Source organism: Giraffa tippelskirchi, chromosome 4 (assembly GCF_054371585.1).
Source record: "Giraffa tippelskirchi isolate mGirTip1 chromosome 4, T2T-mGirTip1v1.2.pri, whole genome shotgun sequence".
Taxonomy (NCBI): domain Eukaryota; kingdom Metazoa; phylum Chordata; class Mammalia; order Artiodactyla; family Giraffidae; genus Giraffa; species Giraffa tippelskirchi.
In genome coordinates this window covers 96,621,177-96,645,495 of record NC_137278.1, presented here as the reverse complement: position 1 = coordinate 96,645,495, position 24,319 = coordinate 96,621,177, and the positions used below count along the sequence as shown (strand labels likewise).

At 41.5% G+C, this 24,319-nt stretch overlaps 1 protein-coding gene across 2 annotated transcripts in view; it reads right to left on the bottom strand.

Annotated features, from left to right (window-relative positions):
- AFF3 (ALF transcription elongation factor 3) overlaps window positions 1–24,319 on the bottom strand; it is a 555,281-nt gene that overhangs the window by 87,887 nt on the left and 443,075 nt on the right. The window contains exon 12 of one of the 2 annotated variants that reach the window (XM_081484340.1): window positions 8,647–8,684. In XM_081484340.1, the coding sequence (XP_081340466.1) occupies window positions 8,647–8,684 (38 nt within the window). Of the gene's footprint in view, window positions 1–8,646; window positions 8,688–24,319 lie in introns of both variants that reach the window. The other variant, XM_081484341.1, reaches the window with a different exon arrangement.

Below are 24,319 nucleotides of genomic sequence, written 5' to 3'. Positions count from 1 at the left end.
TTGAAAATAATAAGATGAATCCAATTCTTTAGAAATAGACTGGAAAAGGTGTCAGGAAATGACCCACGGTAACTCTTCTAGGTGAGTGAAGTAGGACACTGACATAGGAGAATCAGGTGGCAGGCTCCTCAGGGGCGGGGGTGAACTCACCCAGCACCCAGGGACCCACAGTTTGGCTTTTTTTTTTAAATGGGAGAATAGGCTAGATTAGAACCTATTACAAAGTTGGGAGGAAATGAGCAATAGTAAGGGATAGTTCTTGGGCTTTGTTGATATTTATTTTTCTATAATGTCAAGGTAAAAACATGCTCCATACTATAATTTGTTCATGGTTCCATAAATTAAATCCACTCTGTCATATTTTCCTATCTTCCTGTTTAAGCTTCTCAGCAGGACTTAGAGAATATCTCATGCTATTTTGATTAGTGGGTCTTCTTAGTGATGCAATAGGGTAATCACTATCATATGGATAGACTAACAAAGCAGTTTTTCTATTTATCACCTCATTTAATCTGACCATAAACCTAACAAGGAGGGCATAATTACCATCCTGTTTATGCAACTGAGAAAGTTCAGACTCAGATGGATAAATACTTTTCCCAAATTCCAGCCCAAGTTCAAGGATTCAAAATCCAATGCTTGCTTCATGATGTCTTACAAAAGAAGAGAAGAGATTAGGGAAAGCAGGGCCAGATATATGATGTTTTTCCTCCTCCTTATCATGGGAGCAGAGATGTGTAGCATAATTTGAACTCATGGCCTTTCTTTTTGAAAGGCATTAAGTTATTATTGAGCAGCCATTCTTTTTTTCTCTAAATAACTTTATTTCTTTATATTTATTTTTGGCTGTGCTGGGTCTTTGTCGCTGTGAGGGCTTTTCTCTTGTTGTGGCAAACAGGGGCTGCTCTCTAGCTGCCGTGTACAGGCTTCGCACTGCAGTGCCCTCTCTTGTGGTGGAGTACGAGCTCTAGATCTCTTTATAACTTGGTGGGGTGGGAGGATGTTACTGAAGCTGCTAAGAGCATCAGCTGGAGCATCAGCTGGAGTCAGATAGGCCACACTGTGGCTTTTCAGCCATTAGACTGTGGGTCAGTTACATGTCTCTGGAAACCCAGGTTCCCTGGGATTTCAGAGAGGATATGTGGAAAATGAAATGAAATAAAATTCATCTCTTTAGGCCCTAATGTTGAATTCCTCCTTCTTGGCTGAGTGGGCTATCGTGAGGAATAACGATAAGTGATACATGTGAAGTGCTTGGTGGTGTACTGACACACGACTGCTGTACTAACAAGGCCCAGGACCACACACGCACACGCCAACATTTAATTCATGCAGTAGAGCTGCATGTGTCTAAGCTTCCTCTGAAGGTGAAAGTGTTAGTCACTCAGTCATGTCCAATTCTTTGAGACCCCATGGACTGTAGCCTGGCAGACTCCACTGTTCATGGAATTCTCCAGGCCAGAATACTGGAGTGGGTAGCCATTCCCTTCTCCAGGGGATCTTCCTGACCCAGGAATGGAACCCAGGCCTCCTGCACTGCAGGCGGATTGTTTACTGTCTGAGCCACCCAGTTTCCTCTACCACCCTGTAAACTCCCAGAGAGTGGGATACATGGGTAAAGCATTTTTGTGTCTTGCATAGAGACTGACTTGACACCTTACTCATTGTGGGGTCTCTATACTGTAAATGTGCATTGAATGAAGGAAGGAAAACAGAAACATGAATAATTGGTAGAGATAATATGGGAGAGCATCTTAAGATGTGCCCATGGTTGGAAGCCTAGCAACAAGGAGAGGGGAGGAAGAGACAGGGAGCAGCCAGAGATCATCTCTAGGTATTAACAGAACTATGGCATCCTACAGTTCTCTCTGGTTACTGATTTCTAACTTAACTCCACTCTAATTGAATTGCACTGGATGGTTTCAATTTTTTGAAGTTTTTTTTTTTTTTGAGATTTTCTTCCTACTTTTGGACTGTTTAAAACAAAACAAAACATTCCATTTCCCTGTCCCATGTGGCAGTTAATAGTGCATCTCAATTCTATAGCATCTTTTAGGCATGGACTCCTTAGTAATAAGCCCCTGACTGTTAAGCTCTGTTTCCTGTGATGATCTGCTGCAGTGGTGAACAGGCATCATTTCAGCAAGCTATTTTCTATTTTAAGCCCAAAGTTGCCATTTGTTGTTGTCATTCAGTCGCTAAGTCATGTCTGACTCTTTGCAACCCCATGGACTATAGCATTCCAGTCCTTCACTGTCTCCTGGAGTTTGCTCAGATTCATGTCCATTGAGTCGGTGATGCTATCTAACCATCTCATAGCATATCGGACACCTTCTGACCTGGGGGCCTCATCTTCCACTGTTGCCTTTTCATACTGTCCATGGGGTTCTCCAGGTAAGAATACTGGAGTAGGTTGCTATTTCCTTCTCCAGTGGACCATGTTTTGTCAGAACTCTTCACTATGACCCATCCATCTTGGGTAGCCCTGCACAGCATAGCTCATGGTTTCTTGAGTTATGCAATGTCCTTTCCCACGACAAGGCTGTGATCCATGAAAGGGGCAAAGTTGCCATTGCTTAATCACAAAACATGGGACCTAATTAATTCATTCATTTGTTCATTGTTTTCTTCATTCATCAAATGACTTCTGTGTCTCCTAGTTGCCAGGAACTGTGCTAGGCTAGCGATAAAAAACTAGCTAGGCCAGAAATGTAAGGATTATTATAATTATTAGTAGAGACAAAGGATCTACTAATGCTACTATCTACTAAACAAAGTGCAGATAGAGTAAGCTATTAACATTTGTTAGACTATAAAACATGGCATGAACCACTAGCCTCTGACCCCATCCAAGCCTGCTTCCTTGCTGTGTGATGGGGATGAGAGAATTCTACTCCACACGAATTAGAGAACCTGGAGTGCAGTCTCAGCTCTATCACTCGCTATCTTGTGACCTTGGATGACTCCATTGCCTGTCTCAGGTTCAGTTTTCTTATCTGTAAAATGTGTCCCTTCTATCTCATGGGGTTGTTGTGGGATCATAAAATTAGACAGTCAATGAGATAGGGTTTCTAAACTCTAGAGCTCTTTAAAGGTGTTTTGCATGGTATACCAAACTGACTTTATCATAAGAAGCTGTTGCATTAGAGAGACTGGAGACCACTGTGGGTCTCAAGGGCAAGGCTGATACTTCCCCTCCTGGTACTTTGTCATTTTACAAGTTGGAAATTTGAAACTTTCTTACAAGCCTCTCTTGCTCCCTTTTTGGACTCTTTGAGAACAGCCCAATCATCACCAGTGCCTGGCAACTGTGACTTTCTTCTCCAGGTTTCAGGGATGGTGTGTAAAATGTGGTGGCCACGCCCAGTAAGTACACTCCCCTCCGCTTGACTGAGGTTGGTCCACTTGGCGACGGGTCAGCAAGGTGAGGCTGAATGCAAAGTGCACACCCTCCTGCCCCCGGCTGTCAGACACCTGCCCTCCCCTACCCAGTGGCACTGTGTCCAGCCTCGCTTCCAGACTTTATCACACTCAAATGGAGGTGAGCCCTTCATTCTAGATGATTCCTCACTTAGTTAATTTCATTATATTCTCTCTAATGGAAAGAGGAGAGTCGATGGGTGAGATTTATTTGAGGAAGGGCAAGATTGAGGCGAGCAGACGCACGAGGCTAATGAGGGCTTTCTCTTCACAAAGTCAACACCTCTGGACTCTGGATGGGGAGGCCCTGAGTGCAGGTGACAGGCTGCTTCTCCCCACGGCCCACCTGCACCAGCCCAGGGCCCGCTGTGCACACAAGACACTTCAATAGAGCCTCATGGCACCAGTGAATAAATCAATGGCAGTTGTTTAGATTCCAGGATAAATGGATCTTGGACCTGAGATACTGCCAGATGGGCAGGCCAGGTTACAGTCTGGTGATGCATCTCCAAGGCTGTAAAAACGGAGCCATTTCTGGAGTCGCAGGCTGACATTTCAGAAGACGATTACATGCACAGCTTAACCATACGGCCATTCATGTCTTCCTAGCCCCACGGCCTTAACAACTGTTTTCATGTTGGCTTTCTTGCTTGTTCCTTTTTCCCCAAAGTTAAGCACAATCTTTCCCCTTCCCCCCAGCTTCTCATCTTTCTAGCTGAATGTGATTTATTCATATGAAATTATGCTCCATTTTTATAAAACCCAAGTTACTGCAAATGAAGCTGGAGGTTTCACAGAAAATATTAATTCCTGAGCTACAGCTATAAAGCATCCTGGCTCACTCTGCAGCAGCTCTGTTGCTCTGAGATGGATGGAAGCGGTCCAAGGGGATGATTAACTTCTCAGCCCTGCCAACTGCCTAGTGCCCCTCTTGCTCTGGATTTCCAGATTGACCTCCAGCTTCTCTGCCAACGTGCAGTTGCTCAGCTTGATAAATCACACAAATCCTTTTTCTGATCACAGTTATCTACTATTCACTAGTTAGGAAGGGAAGTTAATGGTATTCAGAGGCACTTTACATACTGCACACATACCCTGTTTTCTCCTGATAGCACTCTGCACATTCTCCACATTACCACTGACGTGGCACCTAAGACGTGCCTTTAGAAATGATCCATTGGCCAATTAATCCCAATTCTTCTCTGCCTCTCTCTGCCCCACCCAGCACAATGATCTGTAGGAAGAAGAAATCCTTGAGAGGCACATTTTAAGAAGTGGGTAAGCAAGAAGGAGCGTGTCTCTTTGCAAAGGGTGGTTTTCTTGTCATTGACTGGTTTATCTTATTGAGAACTTTGCCACCTCTTCCTGATCTTTGCTTTTCCGTTATTTGGGGGCATTGGCAGACCTCTCTAGTAAGCCAGCTGCCTCTCAACAGCATAAAACTGACAGATGAAAAATTCTGTAGCCATCAGGAGAAAAGAACAAAACCCATCCACCCCATTTTCACTCACCCTTCCCATCACTGCAGGTGGCATGGATGAATTGGGCCAAAGCCTGCCTGGACTTGTGGAGTACTTGGGGTATTTTTGTTGAGCCATAAATTAAGCCCATCACTCAGGCAAAACCAAAGAAGGCAACAGGTTTTTCTTGGATATTTTTTAAATTTTAGTAATGGCAATACCACAGTTTTTTTTTAAAAAACATATTTTTGGCCACAGTGTGCACGTAGATTCCTAGTTCCCTGACCAGGGATCAAACCTGCTCCCCCTTGCATTGGAAGTTCAGAGTCCTAACCACTGGACCACCAGGGAAGCCCTGGCAATATCAGAGATTTAACTGATCAACGTTGTGTATTGATTGGCTTTCCCGGTGACTCTGCAGTAAAGAATCCACCTGCAATGCAGAAACTGCAGCAGAAACAGGTTAGATCCCTGGGTTAAGAAGATTCCCTGGAGGAGGGCATGGCAATCCACTCAAGTATTCTTCCTGGAGAACTCCATGGACAGAGGATCCTGATGGGCTACAGTCCATAGGGTTGCAAAGAGTTGGACAAGACTGAAGTGACTTAGCACGCATGCACATGTATTGATTACAAAGAACTCACTGAACTTTAAAGCATTATGGTCTCAACTGTCAGATGTTGGGTTTCTGCTAAAATGTCCCTGGGAACCAGGAAGCTGGAACAATGAAAAGACAGACAAGACCAACCTTCAGAAAATATCTGGATGTCCTCCACACTCTGACATTCCATGTAGATGAGATTTCTACCTGATCTTAGAAAGGAAAGAGCAAAGCCTATCCTGTGAAGGGAGACTTCCTTGTGGGGAAGCAGAGGACAACTGGCTTCCTACAGCGCAGACTCACACCCTCACCCCTCCAACAACCCACATCAAGTAAATTACATTTCATCATCGGGCTGTTCATCTTGCGGCAAAACGACTCTACTCCTGGATCAGATGTCCTGTGTTCACCAGGTGGTCAGCTAAATGGGATGGACACAGTGGGGCAAAATGTGATCACAGCTAAATGGGATCACAAAGGGAGGGGCAAACGAGCAGGACACCTCAGTATCATGTGGTGGGACACAAACCAGCATGGGCTTTCTGTCCAACTCCCAAATCCCAGAGCTCAGGAAGCAACTGTGAAGGCCCGAAAAGTGCTTTTTCTAGAACAGAAACAAAAGTGCCTGATCATTATGGAATTTTATATCAAGAGGGGATAACAGGCTGGAAAAAAAAAAGTTTAGGAAATCAGAATAGTTTGTGTGAATGGATGTAGAAAAGATTACCACCAGGCCGTAAGGAGTCTGAGGTATGGGGTTAGACCTCTACTTTGGGAAGGTCACAACCTGGGGTTGTCGGGGGATTTTTACTCAATTCCATTCCCATCCTGAGGCAGTTCCTGTGACAAAAGAATTCTAGGCAAGTCATACAGTGGTTGGACCCAGTCACATTCCTCATTTTCTAGAAAAGGCTAGTTTATTCCACAGAATACGTAATGTGACAGAAAATGACATCTGTTACGTGATAAGCTAGCATTCTCTAATTTAAGAAACTAGAAGACATGAGTCCAGTTAATTCAGTAGGTGTTACGAGCCCTTATTTTGAAGAAGGGTTTTTTAACTGTATCTCCCAACAATTACAGATACTTCTCACTCATGAAAATACTCGTGTGGCTCTGAATTAACAGAAAACATAAAACAGGAAAAGCACAGAGGAGTAGCTTTACTCAACTGTGCTGATAGAACAGGAGGTGAAGTCAACTCATTTCTTTGAAAAGCACTGAGTTCCTCGCATTTTGAACAGGAAAACTGCCAGATTTAGAGGGAAATGCTCAGTTACATTTGAAGACAGAGAAATTCGTGAGAAGAGCAGTGACAGTGGGGACCTCTGTGTCCAGGGAATGGACTTCTTTCCTTACAGATTCTGCACTTAGTGGTTATATAACAACAAGGGCTAAGATTCTAACTTACGAGTCAATTAATTATTGGGCTCAGGAGAAGTTTTTGAGAAGATCAGAAAATGTCAAAGGTAATAGTGTTGCTCATCATGAAAGTCCATGCCCATCTTCTACCCAGGACAGAGTCATGTATCTTTTGGGGAGAAGCCTTAGAATATACCAGTCCTAGTTTCTGATGACTTGTCTTTGTATCCACAACCATGTCTTCAAAGGGAGTCCATATTTTTAAAAAATAGTTCTTGATTCATTCTACCAAAGGCCATAAAGCGATTTTGTGTCTCTATAGTCGTTTTATTGAAGTGTAATTGATATACCATAAAGTTCACCCATTTAAAGTATGCAATTTAGTTGTTTTCATTATATTTACTGGGTTGTGAAATCATCACCACAATATAATTTTACATAATTTTTATCATCCCAAAAAGAAACCTTGTCACCACTGGCAATGGCATTAACATTGTAAACTGTGGGCTTTCTCTTGTTTCTCAATGTATTTTGTTGAAGGAATCACTTAAGAAGAAGAGTCAAAGGGAAAAAAGAAACATGTTGAGAAAAGGAATTAATGTGTCAGATTTTAAATGTGTTTTGATCCAGTCTCTCTCCTCCTCCTCCCAACAGACTCAGAGGTGGTACAGTTACCAGCTTTTGCGAAAGTCACAGAAGCAACCCCAGAGATGATGTGGCAGCCACTCTTAGAGCACACAGGCTTGTGTGGTTGTCATGGGGAAGGCTTTTCAGCTGAAATCACAACACTAGAGCTCAGCCTGCCACCACTGAGAAAACGCTTTTCATCTATGTGCATGGATAATTCGCCTAAGTGACAGATTTTTCCTTGGAGAGGCACTGAACTGAGCTGGTTTACACAGGCAATTACTGCTCATTCCACACACACACACAAAAAAAGAACTGGGAAGGAAAGGAGTGGGGGTGATGGTAGCTAGACAATGCCAAGGTGTCTGCTAGCCTGCTGAGTGTGACGTCTCCTCCAGGTCTTTCTAACTTTGTAAGAACATCACTTGTGGAAAGAAAGAAAACAAGGCTTCGTCTTTACCACCTGATAGTTCTTTAAAACACACACACACACACACACCCTTTGGCAAGTGAGAAATAAAAAACCAACCTAAACCAATAAATGGTCAAGTCTACTCTAAGAAGTAACTTATTATATATCCCCACTCAACTATCTTTATACAGCCTTATAGGCAAAGCAAGATGTGAAATACAGCTTGAGTATGTTTACTGATTAGGTTTCCATATCTCATTCAATAACACAAGTCAGAAAAGACAAGCCAGAGTGAGGAGTAAAAAGTCAGGCACACAGGACTAGGAACTGGGTTCCATGCATAAAGTATTTCCAGAGAGAATCTCATCATAAGACAGATAGCTCTTGGAGAAGTGATATGGGAAAATGTCTGAAGAGAACACCCCAGAATAAATGAAGTACTTATTGTTGAAAAATGAGCCCAGATCTCAACCAGTCCCAAAGTTCAGAATTTACTGCACCATTCAGGACCTTCCTTCCAAGTTTCTTGTCTCCTGTTTCACTGCACAATGAGGGATTCTCCATACTTTCTATGAAATACAACACGGCGATTTTTGCAGTAATAAACTCCACACATGCATGACAAATCGAAGCATGCAAAATGTTTAACATCCCAGTTCACAGATACTTTAGGGACAAAATCCGATTATGAATTATATGCCACAATAAATAGGGCTCAATGTTTCATAAAGCAATTTATAGTTCATAAAAATGACAAAATGTACCTGTCAGACAGAGTGTGGAGGGCCGTTCTCTGGGCTGCCTGCTGGAAGAAAGGGCAGAGATGTTTGTTTAATATTCTGGCTTTTAAATTATGTGCTCAATCAATACTTAAAATAAAACCCTGTGTTACCCACATTTTTTGCCAGGTGGCCAAATATGAAACTACTAGTAACATAGTAGAGAACCCTTTGGTATTATTAGGAATATTAGAAAATGAACATTTCTGAAGTAAACTGAAGCCCCTCACCGGGTACACCTGCCACCAGGGGGCAAGCTTGAGGAGGTTGGACATGGCACCGATCAGACCTATTTCATTTTTACTTCCTGAAATCATTTTTTAACACTATTTTATTCTAGTTTCCTGTAAGAAAAAAGGATCTGTTTTGGTTCCTTTGCAGTTACTTTCCCAACAAAGGTATAATTTTACTCCCAGTTTTCAGATTTATTGATAAAGTCATCACAACTGGATATTGGAACATTGACTGGCTTTGAGATGATATTAGGTGATTATTGATATGTTTTAGACACAGTTAACATAATTGTGGCGATGCTTTTCTAGAGTCTTTTAGAGATTCGCATTGAAATATCTATGAATGCAATTACATGATGTTGGGCTTTAAAATAATATAACTGGATGGGAGAGAGAGGGGGTGGGCATATAAATGAAACGAGACAGCCTTGGGTTGATGATTCTTGAAGTTAGGTGATGAGCATACTGGGGGAATATTACAGTATTCTGGGAAATTTTGTATGTGTTTTAAAATTTCCATAATAAAAAATTAAAAGAAAAAAAGAAAATAAGGAGGCCTCCACTGCTCCTTCAGATTCTCCCAGTTTTCCACTCACTTTCCCTTTGCCTGTTCTTTTTTTTGTCCACTTGCCTTCCCCTGAATCTATGGAAGGCAGAGAGCACATTCTCTTCTCTGATGAGAAGTCACATGGGGAGGGGATCAAAGCGTGGCCTCGAAGACCAAGGCCTCCTCAGGGTGCACACAGGAGACAAGGAGTGTACATGGTCCATCTTCACTTTTGACCCAACAGGTGTCAAGTTTACTGTTTATCAGAGACAATAACGTCGCCCATGTTCTTCTTCTTCACAGGAAGCAGACAAAATAGAATCTTCAGATTAGAGAAAAAGACACATCAGTACCATCATCCCTATTACAGAAATGAAAGATACCCTTGGTGATAGTAGCATACCCTTGGATCAGGCAGTCAGACCAACACTTACTGAATTCCTACTACACAGAAGATGACTGCCCTGGGCGCTAAGGGGGACAAAGGCAAAAGCAGAAGAAGTGGTCACTGTCCTGGACAAGCTGAGTCTCTAGACAGAGAGTAAGAATGGAGGTCCAGGGATGACTTGCAGACATTGATGAGATAACACGCAAATAAAACGGTGAAGGTTGTTGTTGTATGGCAGAAGCCAGTCCAACATTGTAAAGCGATTATTCTCCAATTAAAAATAATATTTTAAAAACGGTGAAGGCAGGACAGAGCTACGAAGGGGCAGTCATGAGTGATGGCTAATGGCTGGTGGATCTTTAGTCACTCAGTCGTGTCTGACTCTTTGTGACCTCACAGACTGTAGCCCACCAGGATTCTCTGTCCATGGAATTCTCTAGGCAAGAACACTGGAGTGGGTTCCCATTTCCTTCTCCAGGGGATCTTCCGGACCCAGGGATTGAAAACCTGGGTCTCCTGCATTGCAAGCAGATTCTTTACCATCTGAGCCACCAAGGTTCTACAGATTCTCAGTGTGTGGAGTTGTTAGCAGGTGCTCTGGGAACATCTGCAGAGTAAACGCCAACAAATACATCACTTAGGGGATCCTTCCCACTAAGCTGTGGTCCGGGGGGAGGAGGCACTGCTAGTCCTGGACTAGATGGCTGAGAAAGGGCCTGTCTGAGCCCCCAGCAGTGGTTCTCACCTGGGCTCCCTTCACCCCAATGCCAAGAGTGTCTGGAATTGAGTTGGGGGTGTTTCTGTTGTCACACTCACGAGGGGTTCACTATTGGCATTTAGTGCCTGCCCCAAGGATGCTAACGGCTTTTAAAAGTCAGGAGGGTTCCTGGTAGAATCAGAAACTCTCCCCTTAAAAAAAAAAGAAAAAGAAACTCTCCCCTTAAAATGGCAAGGGTGTCTCCGTGGAGACACTGCAGCAAAGTAGGAATGAAAGGCAGATTTGAAAGGAAGAACCCAGGGAACATGAGCTCCGGGGCTGAGCACCAGGAACGGAAAACAATATGAGAAACTCAGCTAAGTCTACAAGTGACACAGCCACAGTGAGTTAGAAAAAAGTATAACATCTGTTAAACTGGGAATGGAGAGTCTTATGCCCTGGGACAGGCTCTGCCTTTCATTTATATTATGGACCTGTATTCTGGTCCTCAACCCAGACCTTGGTTTTCAAATGACCTTTACCCTCCCCGAATGGATGCTGAGGGAGCCAGTCGAGGTCCAGGTCCTGGGGACAATCCGAGGGGCAGCTGCCCCTTCTTCCCTTCCTGGATTCCAGGGAGTGAAAGCCCGAGTGTCCTGGCATTCTAGTGTCACATCATCCATTCAAGGCAAGAAACAAGAATGTGCGCTGTGTTTTCTCTTCATGGGGACATGTGAGGGAGCGGAATGAGGCAGGGGGAGGAGGTGAGAGGCTGGTGGAAGGTCTGAAGTCCAGCCTCCCCCTGGGACACCTCAGAGGAGGCACATCCTTCTCTCTCCTCTCTCTCCTTCCTCTGTGACGGCCGCCCCAGGAGCACATTCACAGAACACCCAGCTGGTGCCGGGCAGCCACCGTTGTTCCCTGGTTTGTCTCCTAAGGAGGTCTCTCCTCACTCAGCAAGATGGCCTTCATGTTGGAAGGTATCCCTGAAAAGAACTTCAGTCTCTACTCCTGACTCTGTTTGGCTAAGTATACAAAAAAGCATCTGGAACTCCCCAGAAGAAAGATAGAGTATATTATTAGCACAGTCTCTCCACATCGTCTCAGTAGGAGGCATTGGAGACAGACTCTTCCTGGAATAACAAAAATCACAGGAGATGCGACTAAAAATTCAACCGAAATCTCTCACATGGCATCTGAATTTTGCCCCAGCCCTGGATGTCAATTTTTTAAAAAGTCTATTGATTCCTTTCTCTCCTACCTGCAAATACTTCCCACTGGCTTTTGTGATAAGGAAAACACAACACTTGTTGATGTGCAGTCTATAAGAAGATGACTTAAGAAACAAAAGCAAAGCAAAACAAACCCCCAACAGAAAACTCAGATGCCCCTCACTAGAATACCTATGAATGGATGCTTCCCAGGTGGTAGTACCTGCTGAGACTAACTCCATAGGACTGATGTGGGTGAGGCCTCTAATGCAAGCTGAGCTGAAGCTGGGAACAAGGGCTGCTTTCCTTTAGCAGATAGACATGACCCTGGGACCAACGGAGGCTTAGACATCATGCACCTAACCAGTCACTCTGCAGTCTGTCCACACAACTGCCTGCACCACTATTTTTAATGCCTGCTTTTGATTGTGCTATTTAATTTGTAGTTATTCTCCATCATTAAAAACTTGACAGAAGATGGCTCATCATCCATCAAGAAAGGAGATGAGAATATATTAAATGTTTTAAATAACTCCTTGAGGAAAAAAAAAGCTTATGGCATTAAAACTCTGTTATATGCCAGAGCAAAGACCACCAACTTTTTTTTTTTACTGAGTTAAACTTTGGCAGTTGCATACTATTTTATTTTACTGTTGGAAAATAATAAAATAAATAAACATTGGAATTAAACAGCAGAGAAAAATTACTTAGGTGACTCATGATTGAAGCCTGAAAAACTACTCATAGTAAACTAGATGAATTGCCCACTTTCCTTTTCTTAAGACTTGTACATTACAGCAACCGTATTTCTCTCTTCCTAAATCATCTTCTCTTGTAACTTTCCTTTTATTCAGCTCTCGGCAGAATAGATTGAGAGGGTTAAGAGCATGCATCATTAATCTTTCCTGAGTTTATTACTCATTCATGAATGACTCTGAAGGGTAAGTCTATGAGTCAAAACAAGTTTTCTGCCAGAAATAGTCATTTTCCAGGTTCTCTTCAAGAGATGACATCTTTTCTGTCTTTATTATAGTAAGCTGGTGCTTGGGAGCCTAATCAGTAGACTTGCAGATTTCAATGTACACTAGATGAGTTACCAGTCACAATCTGTTATCAACGGGAAGTTAAAGAGGAAATTAAGTGCTCTTATTGTAACTGGGTCGAGTTGTGAACAAGTTCATGGATACTGGAGTGGGGAGAAAACAAAGGGAAAAGACTGGAATTCAGAGAGGTCTCAGCATGATCCAGTTTCTTTCTTATGATAGAAACAGAACTAATATGTGAGTAGAACCATAAAGCAATCTGATGTACCTGTTACGTGCAGGTACTGGGCTTGGCTTGGGTGACAGTCAAAATAGACAAAGCTTTCGCAACATTGTACTTCGAATCTACAGGTGAGCCAGACACAAATGGTTAGACACACAGAAGCATTCTAGATGACGAGGGCTATGACCAAAGAGGGTAGGAGCTGTGAACCAGAATGTGAAGGGTCCTTGTTTGGGATGAATGTACAAGGAAGGCTCTCTATGGAGGGGTAACATTATTGAATAAGAAAAGTATGAATGCAGAAGGAGGAAGGGACAACTGTTTAGTAGCAGAGGCCCGAGGCAGGCCTGGATCCCTGCTCAGTTGAGGAGCTACAGGAAGGTTGCTGTCAGGCATGTTAGTGAGCGGTGGGGACAGTGGCAGGTCCCAAGTGTTGTCGAGGTCAGGTTAAGGATTTTGGACATTATCCACAGCATTATGAAGTCACTGAAAAGTTTACATGAGGGGAAGCTGAGAGAAGGATGTGTGGGACCTGCTTGTACATTATTTGCAACTTTCGGTGAATCTATAATTTAAAGAAAAAAAGAGTAGGGAGAAAGGCAATATGACTTACACTTTACAAATGCCCCTCTGCCTTTTGTGTGGCAAATGGATTGGGACAGGAAGGGACAAAGTTGAAGGTCACTTGCAGTGATCTAGGCAAGAGAAGTGCATGGAAGCAGTGGAGATGGAGAGAATTCATGTTGTATTTTGGAGGTAGGATTGAGGGAACTAGTGACTGACTGAATGTTGCGGGGGCATCAGGAATGAGTCCCAGGTTCCTGGCATGAGCACCTGGTATGGATGGAGAACCACTGACTTGGACAGGCAAGATGGGGACAGAAGCAGGACGAAGGCAGAGTTTAGGTCTGGGTGTGTAAAAAACTCTGATTTGAAAAGATATACACACCCCAGTGTTCACGGCAGCACTATTCACAATAGTCAAGACATGGAAACAGCCTAAATGTCCATAAACTGATGAATGGATAAAGAAGAAATGGCACGTATATATGATAGAATATTATTCAGCCATCAAAAATAATGGAATTTTGCCATCAGCAGTAACATGGATGGACTTGGAAGGCATTATGCTTAGTGAAGTTAAGTCAGACAGAGAAAGACAAATATTGTATGATGTCACTTACACGCAGACTCTAAAAAAATCAAGAAGCTAGTGAATATAACGGAAAGGAAACACACTCAGATGTAGAGAACAAACTAGTGATTACCAGTGGGAGGGAGGAAGGAGAGGTATAAACTACTGGGTGTAAGATAGGCTCAAGGAGGTATTGTGCAACATGGGGAATATAGCCAATATTTGGTAGTAAATGCAAATGGAAAGTAACTTTTAAAATTGCATTTAAAAAATGCTAAGATCTCCCCACTGCCCCTCCAAAAGTTTGGGTGTGCAAAGTTCCAGTTGCTTATGGGATGTCAAGAGGAGATGTTGAGTAGACAGTTGGATTTGTGAAACAAAACTGTTAAATGCCAGTTAAGAATTCAACATCAATATGTTTTTGGCAAATGACAATCACAAGGAGAGAGATGGTTTGATTTTCTGGATCTGCATTTTGGTATTGGTCTAAGAGAAGCAGATCTAGACTCCAGCTGGTGAGGACACACTTCTGTCTCTGCACTTCATGTGGGCATGACCTCCATCTGCTACACAGTATCAGGTTTATGACCAGGACAGTCAAGGAGGCACCACTGCAGCAGTAATTACAATCACATCACATCATTGTGTTAGGATTGTCTCCACATTTAATTCCTTGAATAAACACGATTGCAGCTAATCTTAGTTCATTTGTGTTTGGCTGTTATTGAAGCAGGCTATGAAATTTACATGGACGCTCATATCTTTCTAGGAATTCTGGCTGGTGAGGCCTTAGTATTTTCTTGCCGTTCTTCTTCAAGTTGAAACTTGTATTTATTAACTTATTTCCCTGTTTAATTTCCTTCTACCTCTATTAGCACATTTTATGTTTCATTAACTTAATTTTTATGCTGTTGTTTTTCATTTTGGTCCTAGTTGATGAATGTCTTTAACTTTATGTTGCGAGTTTCCATTTGGTGTTTTCCAATCCATTTACCAATATTTGCAAGACAAAGGAAAGAGTCTATTTCTTTTTTTTTTTAAAGTAATAATGAGTACTTTGCATTTTTAGATTTCTAGAAATGCTGTCTAGGAAGCATTTTGCTCAATGGACTTTGACCTTATCCTGTACTCTACAGGGGTCAGGCAGAGTCAGGCATGACACTATGATTTATCATCCAAATAAGAAGTTTTGAGAGTGAAAGGGGATGCTAACCAGATGGGTGTCAGGGACAAGAGGAGAAAATCCTGCTTTCTTGGGGCACAACATACGGTCCCTCGAATAAAGATGACTCTACAAATGTAAACACAATCAGGATGAGCAGCGTAGAATTTCAGGAACTGAGGAACTTGCCAAAAAAGAAAGCAAACAGCTGAATGTGGTCATTTGTGGACAAACCACCCCGACTCTTGGTGTCTCTTTAAATCAAGTCGGTGGTTCTCCTGTTCTTTCTCCAGCTTGTCCTCTGTTTAGAGTCTGCCTACAACCTGAGGTCCTTTTTATGAAGACTGCCTAGACCTCTCAAGCTCCTGTTGACCCTCCACTCTCAGAGCTCCTGGTCAGAACATGGCTTAGTGCTGGGTTCTATTCTTTCCTAGGGAACTTGCCATCTGCTTCACAGGAATTTTAGTCTTGGCTAAAACTCAAGTCCCTTGAAGATCACTAAAGACAGAGATCTCAGCTCATCCTCACTCTGCTGGAAAGAGCCTCCTGCAGATGGACAGCACCTGCAGTGGGATTTGAGGCAGGATGTGAGTAGTAACTTCTAGTGGTAACAAACGTTACTATGTGCCACGGCTCTGATTTCAGAGCTTTGCTGAAATACACTTTTTCCTCTTAGCTGTATATTCTTTCTCTATTTTACTATCTTCAAAAACTAGGATACACTTTTCTTTAGAGAAATTTTGACAGGTTGTTTTAACTGCATGGCTTTGATTTGCATATATCTACCAGGGATTTGATAAAGATAGCAACTGACACTTATTAAAAGTTATTATATCCTATGGGAAGTGCTGATTAGAGTTGATGATACCAGATGGTTTGCTGGATATCATTATCTTAAAATTTGGACTCTGTTACCAACAGACTGATCTGGGGGCCTATTTCACGTTGGTGGCCATCCTAACTTGGCAATTCAAACCTTCTGAGAGGGATTAAGAGGCACTCTTGTCTTCACTGAGCATTGCCAGGACATTTTACTCTAGAGACAACTCTATGAACAATGGTGACATTTGCCACGCTGCCCCTTCTGCATCCAGGAGGGGTTTGCCATCACAAGAGAAGAGTTGGGGGCAGCTGCTAAGAGTTGGGAGAAAGAAGGGAAGGTGTGGGGATAGTGTGAGCACATGCCCCAGGGGCTGTCCTCCAACCACAGTGACTGATGTCAGATTCCTCCCAGGAGGCGAGGGTCCCAGGGAGGGCCTGGATGATACAGGCACCCAGAGCGATGGGCCATACAGCCCACCATGAGGGCAACGTTATGGGTCAGAGAGTCCTGGTGGATTCCTGGAGGAGGTCTATGTGGTAGAGGGGGTGGTATATGGTGCTAAGAGGTCAGTCTGAGGTGGGTGGGTAATGGCAGGAAGACCCACAGCCATGCATTAGGCTATTAGTGTGGTGGGGGGTGGGAGTTGGGGGCAGGCAGAAGCAAGTTGGGTGACACTCAGCTCCTTGCCAGGTCTTGGGGAGCAACTTGTGCTTCAAGAGCTGTGGCATGACTGTCCTAGAGCAAGTAGCCTCTTCTACCTAGGCATCTAGGAATTCACTCCATAAAGGACCAGACTGAGGGAGGCTATATACCAGCTCCTTAAGGAGAGGAAGTGGGTACCAGTTGCACGACTGAACAGCTCTTGGTACAGCGCAAAGTCTACCAACAGCACAGGGCACATAGATACTTGACAACTATAATGTCCCTAGGGGACCAAGACATGATGGTGCCTCTACCACAACCCTGATGGAGGATGGATTAACTCTCTCATTCATTCATTCACTCAGTTTGACTTCATCGCTAAAAAGATTCGTGTCAGAGGATGAGAACTTAAAATCAGCAACAGATTTAAAAGTCTCTCACAGATTTTAAAGTTTATTCAAGCTTTTGTTAGTATAATTACAAACCAAAGAGGTTTTTTTGCCCTTAATTTTAAAAGAATGAAAAAGTCAGTCTTTTGTTTTTAAACAGGCATTATCCTTCAATTGCCAGTTACTCTTTTAGGTAAGTTGTTGTTGTTGTTGTTTAGCCTGTTAAGTCATGTCCAACTCTTTTGTGACCCCATGGACTGCAGCTGGCTAGGTAAGAAGATATGAAAAATCTTTGCTGAACTATTATTTTGTTAAAAATCAAAATACCATGCTCTATGTACCTGCTTTCTTCCAAGAAATTCACTTTGGAGTTTTCCTGCTGGCTCAGTAGTTAAGCATCTGCCTGCCAATGCAGGAAACACGAGTTCCAGCCCCTGGACCCGGGAAGATCCCACATGGATGCGCATGTGTGTACACACTCAGTCACTCAGTCATGTCCAATTCTTTGTGGCCCAATGGACTGCAGCCTGCCAAGCTCCTCTGTCTGTGAGATTTCCGAGGCAAGAATACTGGAATGGGTTGCCATTTCCTTCTCCAGGGAATCTTCCCCACTCAGGGAGAGAACCCGAGTCTCTTATGTCTCCTGCAGTGGCAGGTGGGTTCTTTACCACCAGCACCACCAGAAAAGATCCCGCATGCCATGGAGCCACTAAGCCCGTATGCCACAACCCCTGAGCCTGGGTTCCAGAGCCCAGGAACCGCAGCTAATGAGCCCATGTTCTGCAACAAGAGAAACCACTGCAATAAGAAGCCTGCACACTGCAAATATAGAGTGGCCCCCACTCGCCACAACTAGAAAAAAGCCTGCATGCAGCAACAAAGACCCAGCACAGCCAAATAATTAATTAATTAAATTTTAAAAATCTTGCAAATTGACCTTGGAATGAATTAGAATGCTGTAAGAAAACGAATAAACGAGCAACATAAAGAAAGTCTGTTCCTCCTTCTTCTTAAAAAAAAAATTCATTTTTTTTCCTTGTGGCATTTTTCAGTAAAAGCTTCTATCAAGGTGCTAAATAAGAGATTGTTTTACTCTGTGTGACTCCCCATCTCTGGACAGGTGGTAAATTACCAGTCTTTCTTGTCCTCTCTCTGTTGCCCTCTCTCTGCCTCTCTCCCCTAAATCACCAGCTCACTATTCTCACCTCCTCCTCTGATGTCTAGATCTATTCTTCTATCATTAGCTACTTGCCTTTACTTAGATAAATCAATTTTCTGCCTTATTTCTGTACTCCTCTCCTTTTATTATCTAAATAAGCCTAAAACATTTCAGCAATGTAGATGCCAACTTGGAGACTGGGGGAGAGGGGTCAGCTTGGAGAGCACAGGAGTCCTGCACATTTACCCCAGGCCTCATCCTGCACATCGCTTCCATTGGACTATTACTCTTTATAACAAAGAGATCAAGCCCTGAGCCTTTGGAGTGGGTGCACTGACTCCAAGACCCTAGACTACCAGAGAACTAACCCTAGGGAGTATCAAATAGTGAGAACTCACACAAAGGAAACCACTTGAATACAAGACCTGGCATCACCCAACCACCAGTATCACCCTGTGCAGGATGCTTCATATGAACAACAAACAAAACAAAAATACAAACCCCATCATCAGCAGACACTGAATGAGACAGCACCTCACTCAGCCTCACCCATCAGAGGAAAAACAAACAAACAAGCAAGAAAAAACTCAGCACAAATCTCACTCTATTTGAAGCTTACACAAACCACTGGACCAAGCTTAGGAGGGCAGAAACCAAAAGGAAGAAAGAATTCAACCTTGAAGCCTGGGAAAAGGAGACCTCAAACACAACAAGTTTAAAAAAAAATAATGAAAAGGCAGAGAAATACTACACAAATGAAGGAACAAACTAGAAACACAGAAGTCCAAATAAATGAAGAGGAAACAGGCAAACTACCTGAAAAAGAATTCAGAATAATGACAGTAAAGATGATCAAAAACCTTGACAACAGAATGGAGAAAATGCAAGAATCAATTAACAAAGACCTAGAAGCATTAAAGAATAAACAGAGACAAACGACACAACTACTGAAATTAAAAATACTCTGGAGGGAATCAATAGCAGAATATCTGAAGCAGAAGAATGAATCAGTGAGCTGGAAGATAAAATGGTGGAAATAACTTCTGAAGAGGAGAATAAAGTAAAAAGAATGAAAAGAACTGAGGATAGTCTCAGAGACCTCTGGGACAATGTTGAATGTACCAACATTCGAATTATAGGGGTCCCAGATGAAGAAGAGAAAAAGAAAGGGTATGAGAAAATTTTTGAAGAGATTATAGTAGAAAATTTCCCCAACATGGAAAAGGAAATAGTCAAGTGCAAGAGGCGCAAAGAGTTTCATACAAGATAAACCCAAGGAGAAACATGCGAAGACTCATACTAATCAAACTAACAAAGACTAAACACAAAGAAAGAATATTAAAAGCAGCAAGGGAAAAGCAACAAGTAACACACAAGGGAAACCGCAAACATTTAACAGCTGATCTTTCAGCAGAAACTCTGCAGGCCAGAAGGAATGGCAGGATATATTTAAAGTACTGAAAGGGAAAAATCTACAACCAGGATTACTGTACCCAGCAAGGATCTCATTCAAAATTGATGGAGAAATCAAAAGCTTTTCAGACAAGCAAAAGTTAAGAGAATTCAGTACCATCAAACCAGCTTTATAACAAGTGTTAAAGGGACTTCTATAGTCAAAAAATACAAGAGAAGAAAAAGATCTACAAAATCAACCCCAAACAATTAAGAAAATGGCAATAGGAACATATATATCAATAATTACTTTAAATGTAAATGGATTAAATGCTCCATCCAAAAGACACAGACTGGCTGAATGAATACAAAAATAAGACCCATATATATTCTGTCTACAAGAAACCCACTTCAGACCTAAAGACATATACAGACTGAAAGTGAGAGGATGGAAAAATATATTCCATGCAAATGGGAAGCAAAAGAAAGCTGGAGTAGCAATCCTCATATCAGACAAAATAGACCTTAAAATAAAGAATATTACAAGAGATAAGGAAGGACACTACATAATCATTAAGGGATCAATCCAAGAGGAAGACAGCAATTGTAAATATCTGTGCACGCAACATAGTAGCACCTCAATACATACGACAAACACCAACAGACATAAAAGAAGAAACTGACAGTAACACAATAACTGTAGACTTTAACACTCTAATCACACCAATGGACAGATCATCAAAACAGAAAATTAATAAGGAAACACAAGTCTTACATGATACATTGGATGAGATGGATCTCATTGATATCTTCAGGACAGTTCACCCAAATGCAGAAGAATACACCTTCTCAAGTGCACATGGAACATTCTCCAGGATAGACCACATCTTGGGTCACAAATCAAACCTCAGTAAATTTAAGAAAATTGAAATCATATCAAGCATCTTCTCTGACCACAATGCTATAAGACTAGATATCATTACAAGAAAAAAAACTGTAAAAAACACAAATACCTGGATATTAAACAATATATTTCGAAATAACCAATAGGTTACTGAAGAAATCAAAAGGGAAATAAAAAAGTTTCTAGCAACAAATGACAATGAAAACATGACAACTCAAAACCTACCAGATGCAGCAAAAGGAGCTCTATGAGGGAAGTTTATAGCAATACAATCCTACCTCAAGAAATAAGAAAAACAGAATAGACAACCTAACTTTACACCTAAAACAACTGGAAAAAGAAGAACAAAACTCCCCCAAAATTAGTAGAAGGAAAGAACTCATAAAGACCCAAGCAGAAATAAATGAAAAAGAAATGAGAGAAACAATAGTAAAGATTAATAAAACTAAAAGCTAGTTCTTTGAGAAGATAAACAAAATTCACAAACCTTTAGCCAGACTCATCAAGAAAAAAAGAGAGAATAATCAAATCAACAAAATTAGAAATGAAAAAGGAGCGATTACAACAGACAATGCAGAAATACAAAGGATTATAAGAGACTATTATGAACAACTATATGGCAATAAAATGGATAACCTGGAAGAAATGGACAGATTCCTAGAAAAGTTCAACCTTCCAAGACTGAACCAGGAAGAAATAGAAATTATGAACAACCCAATTACAAGCACTGAAATTGAAGCTGTGATCAAAAATTTCCCAAAAAACAAAAGCCCAGGACCAGATGGCTTCACAGGAGAATTCTATCAAACATTTAGAGAAGAGCAAATGCCTATCCTTTTAAAACTTTCAAAAAATTGCAGAGGAAGGAACACTTTCAAACTTATTTTACGAGATCACCATCACCCTAATACCAAAACCAAAGACAAAACAAAAAAAAGAAAACTACAGGCCAATATCACTGATGAACATAGATGCAAAAATCTTCAACAAAATTTTAGCAAACAGAATTCAGCAACGCATTAAAAAGCTTATACAACATGGTCAAGTTGGGTTTATTCCAGGGATGCAAGGATTCTTCAATACATGCAAATCAATCAATGTGATATATCGTATTAACAAATTGAAAGATAAAATCCATATGATAATCTCAACAGATGCAGAAAAAGCCTTTGACAAAATCCAGCACCCATTTATGATTAAAACTCTTCAAAAAATGGGCATAGAAGGAATCTACCTCGACATAGTAAAGGCCATATATGATAAGCTGACAGCAAACATTATTCTCAATGGTGAAAAACTGAAAGCATTCCCCCTAAGATCAGGAACAAGACAAAGGTATTCATTTTCACCACTATTATTCAACATAGTTCTGTAAGTCCTAGCTACAGCAATCAGAGAAGAAAAAGAAATAAAAGGAATCCAGATCAGAAAAGACAAAGTAAAGCTCTCACTATTTGCATATGACATGATACTGTACATAGAAAGCCCTAAAGGTAGTATCAGAAAATTACTAGAGCTAATCAGTGAATTTAGCAAAGTTGCAGGACACAAAATCAATACACTGAAATCACTTGCATTTCTATATACTAACAATGAAAAATCAGAAAGAGAAATTATGGAATCAATCCCATTCACCATTGCAACAAAAAGAATTAAATATCTAGGAATAAACTTACCTAAGGAGACAAAAGAACTGTACACAGAAAATTGTAAGATACTAATGAAAGAAATCAAAGGTGACATAAACAGATGGAGAGATATTCCATGTTCCTGGGTAGGAAGAATCAATATTGTGAAAATGACTACACTACCAAATGCAATCTACAGATTCAATGTGATCCCTATCAAATTACCAATGACATTTTTCACAGAACTAGAACAAAAAATTTCACAATTCATATGGAAACACAAAAGATCCTGAATAGCCAAAGCAATCTTGAGAAAGAAGAATGGAGCTGGAGCAATCAACCTTCCTGACTTCAGATTGTACTACAAAGCTATAGTCATCAAGACAGTATGGTACTGGCACAAAAACAGAAATACAGACCAATGGAACATGATAGAAAGCCCAGAAATAAACCCGTGCACATATGGGTACCTTATTTTTGACAAAGGAGGCAAGAATATACAATGGGGCAAAGACAGCCTCTTCAATAAATGGTGCTGGGAAAACTGGACAGCTACATGTAAAAGAATGAAATTAGAACACTTCCTAACACCAAACACAAAGATAAACTCTAAATGGATTAAAGACCTAAATGTAAGATGAGAAACTATAAAACTCTTAGAGGAAAACATAGGCAGAACACTAGATGACACAAATCAAAGCAAGATCCTCTATGATCCACCTCCTAGAATAATCGAAATAAAAACAAAAGTGAACAAGTGGGACCTGATTCAACTTAAAAGCTTTTGCACAGAAAAGGAAACTATAAGCAGGGTGAAAAGACAACCCTCGGAATGGGAGAAAATAATAGCAAATGAAACAGTTGACAAAGGATAAATTTCCAAAATATACAAACAGCTCATACAACTCAATACCAGAAAAACAAACAACCCAATCAAAAAGTGGGAAAAAGTGAAAGTGACATCACTCAGTCATGTCTGACTCTTTGCGACCCCGTGGACTGTAGCCTACCAGGCTCCTCTGTCCATGGGATTTTCCAGGCAGGAGTACTGGAGTGGGCTGCCATTTCCTTCTCCAGGGGATCTTCCCGACCCAGGGATCAAACCCGGGTCTCCTGCATTGCAGACAGACGCTTTACCATCTGAGCCACCAGGGAAGCCCAACCTAAACAGACACTTCTCCAAAGAAAACATACAAATGGCTAACAAACACATGAAAAGATGCTCAACACTGCTCATTATTAGAGAAATGCAAATCAAAACCACAATGAGATATTACCTCACACTGGTCTGAATGGCCATCATCAAAAAGTCTACAAACAATAAATGCTGGAGAGGGTGTGGAGAAAAGGGAACCCTCTTGTACTGTCAGTGGGAATGTAAATTGATACAGCCACTATGGAAGACGGTATGGAGATTCCTTAAAAAACTAGGAATAAAACCACCATATGACCCAGCAATCCCACTACTGGGCATATACCCTGAGGAAACCAAAATTGAAAAAGACACATGTAACCCATTGTTCATTGTGGCACTATTTACAATAGCTAGAACATGGAAGCAACCTAGATGTCCATTGACAGATGAATGGATAAAGAAGTTGTGGTACGTATACACAATGAAATATTGCTCAGCCATAAAAAGGAATACATTTGAGTCAGTTCTAATGAGGTGGATGAATAATGAGAGTGAATTGATCAGAAAGAGAAAGATAAATATCGTATTCTAACGCATATATATGGAATCTAGAAAAATCGTACTGAAGAATTTATTTACAGGGCAGCAATGGAGAAAAAGACATAGAGAATAGACTTATGGACATGGGGAGAGGGGAGGAGAGGGTTAGATGTATGGAGAGCATAACATAGAAACTTACATTACCATATGTAAAATAGATAGCCAATGGGAGTTTGCTGTATGGCTCAGGAAACTCAAACAGGGGCTCTGTATCAACCTAGAGGGGTGGGATGGGGAGGGAGACGGGAGGGAGGTTCAAAAGGGAGGGAATATATGTATACCTATGGCTGATTCATGTTGAGGTTTGACAGAAAACAACAAAATTCTGTAAAGCAATTATCCTTCAA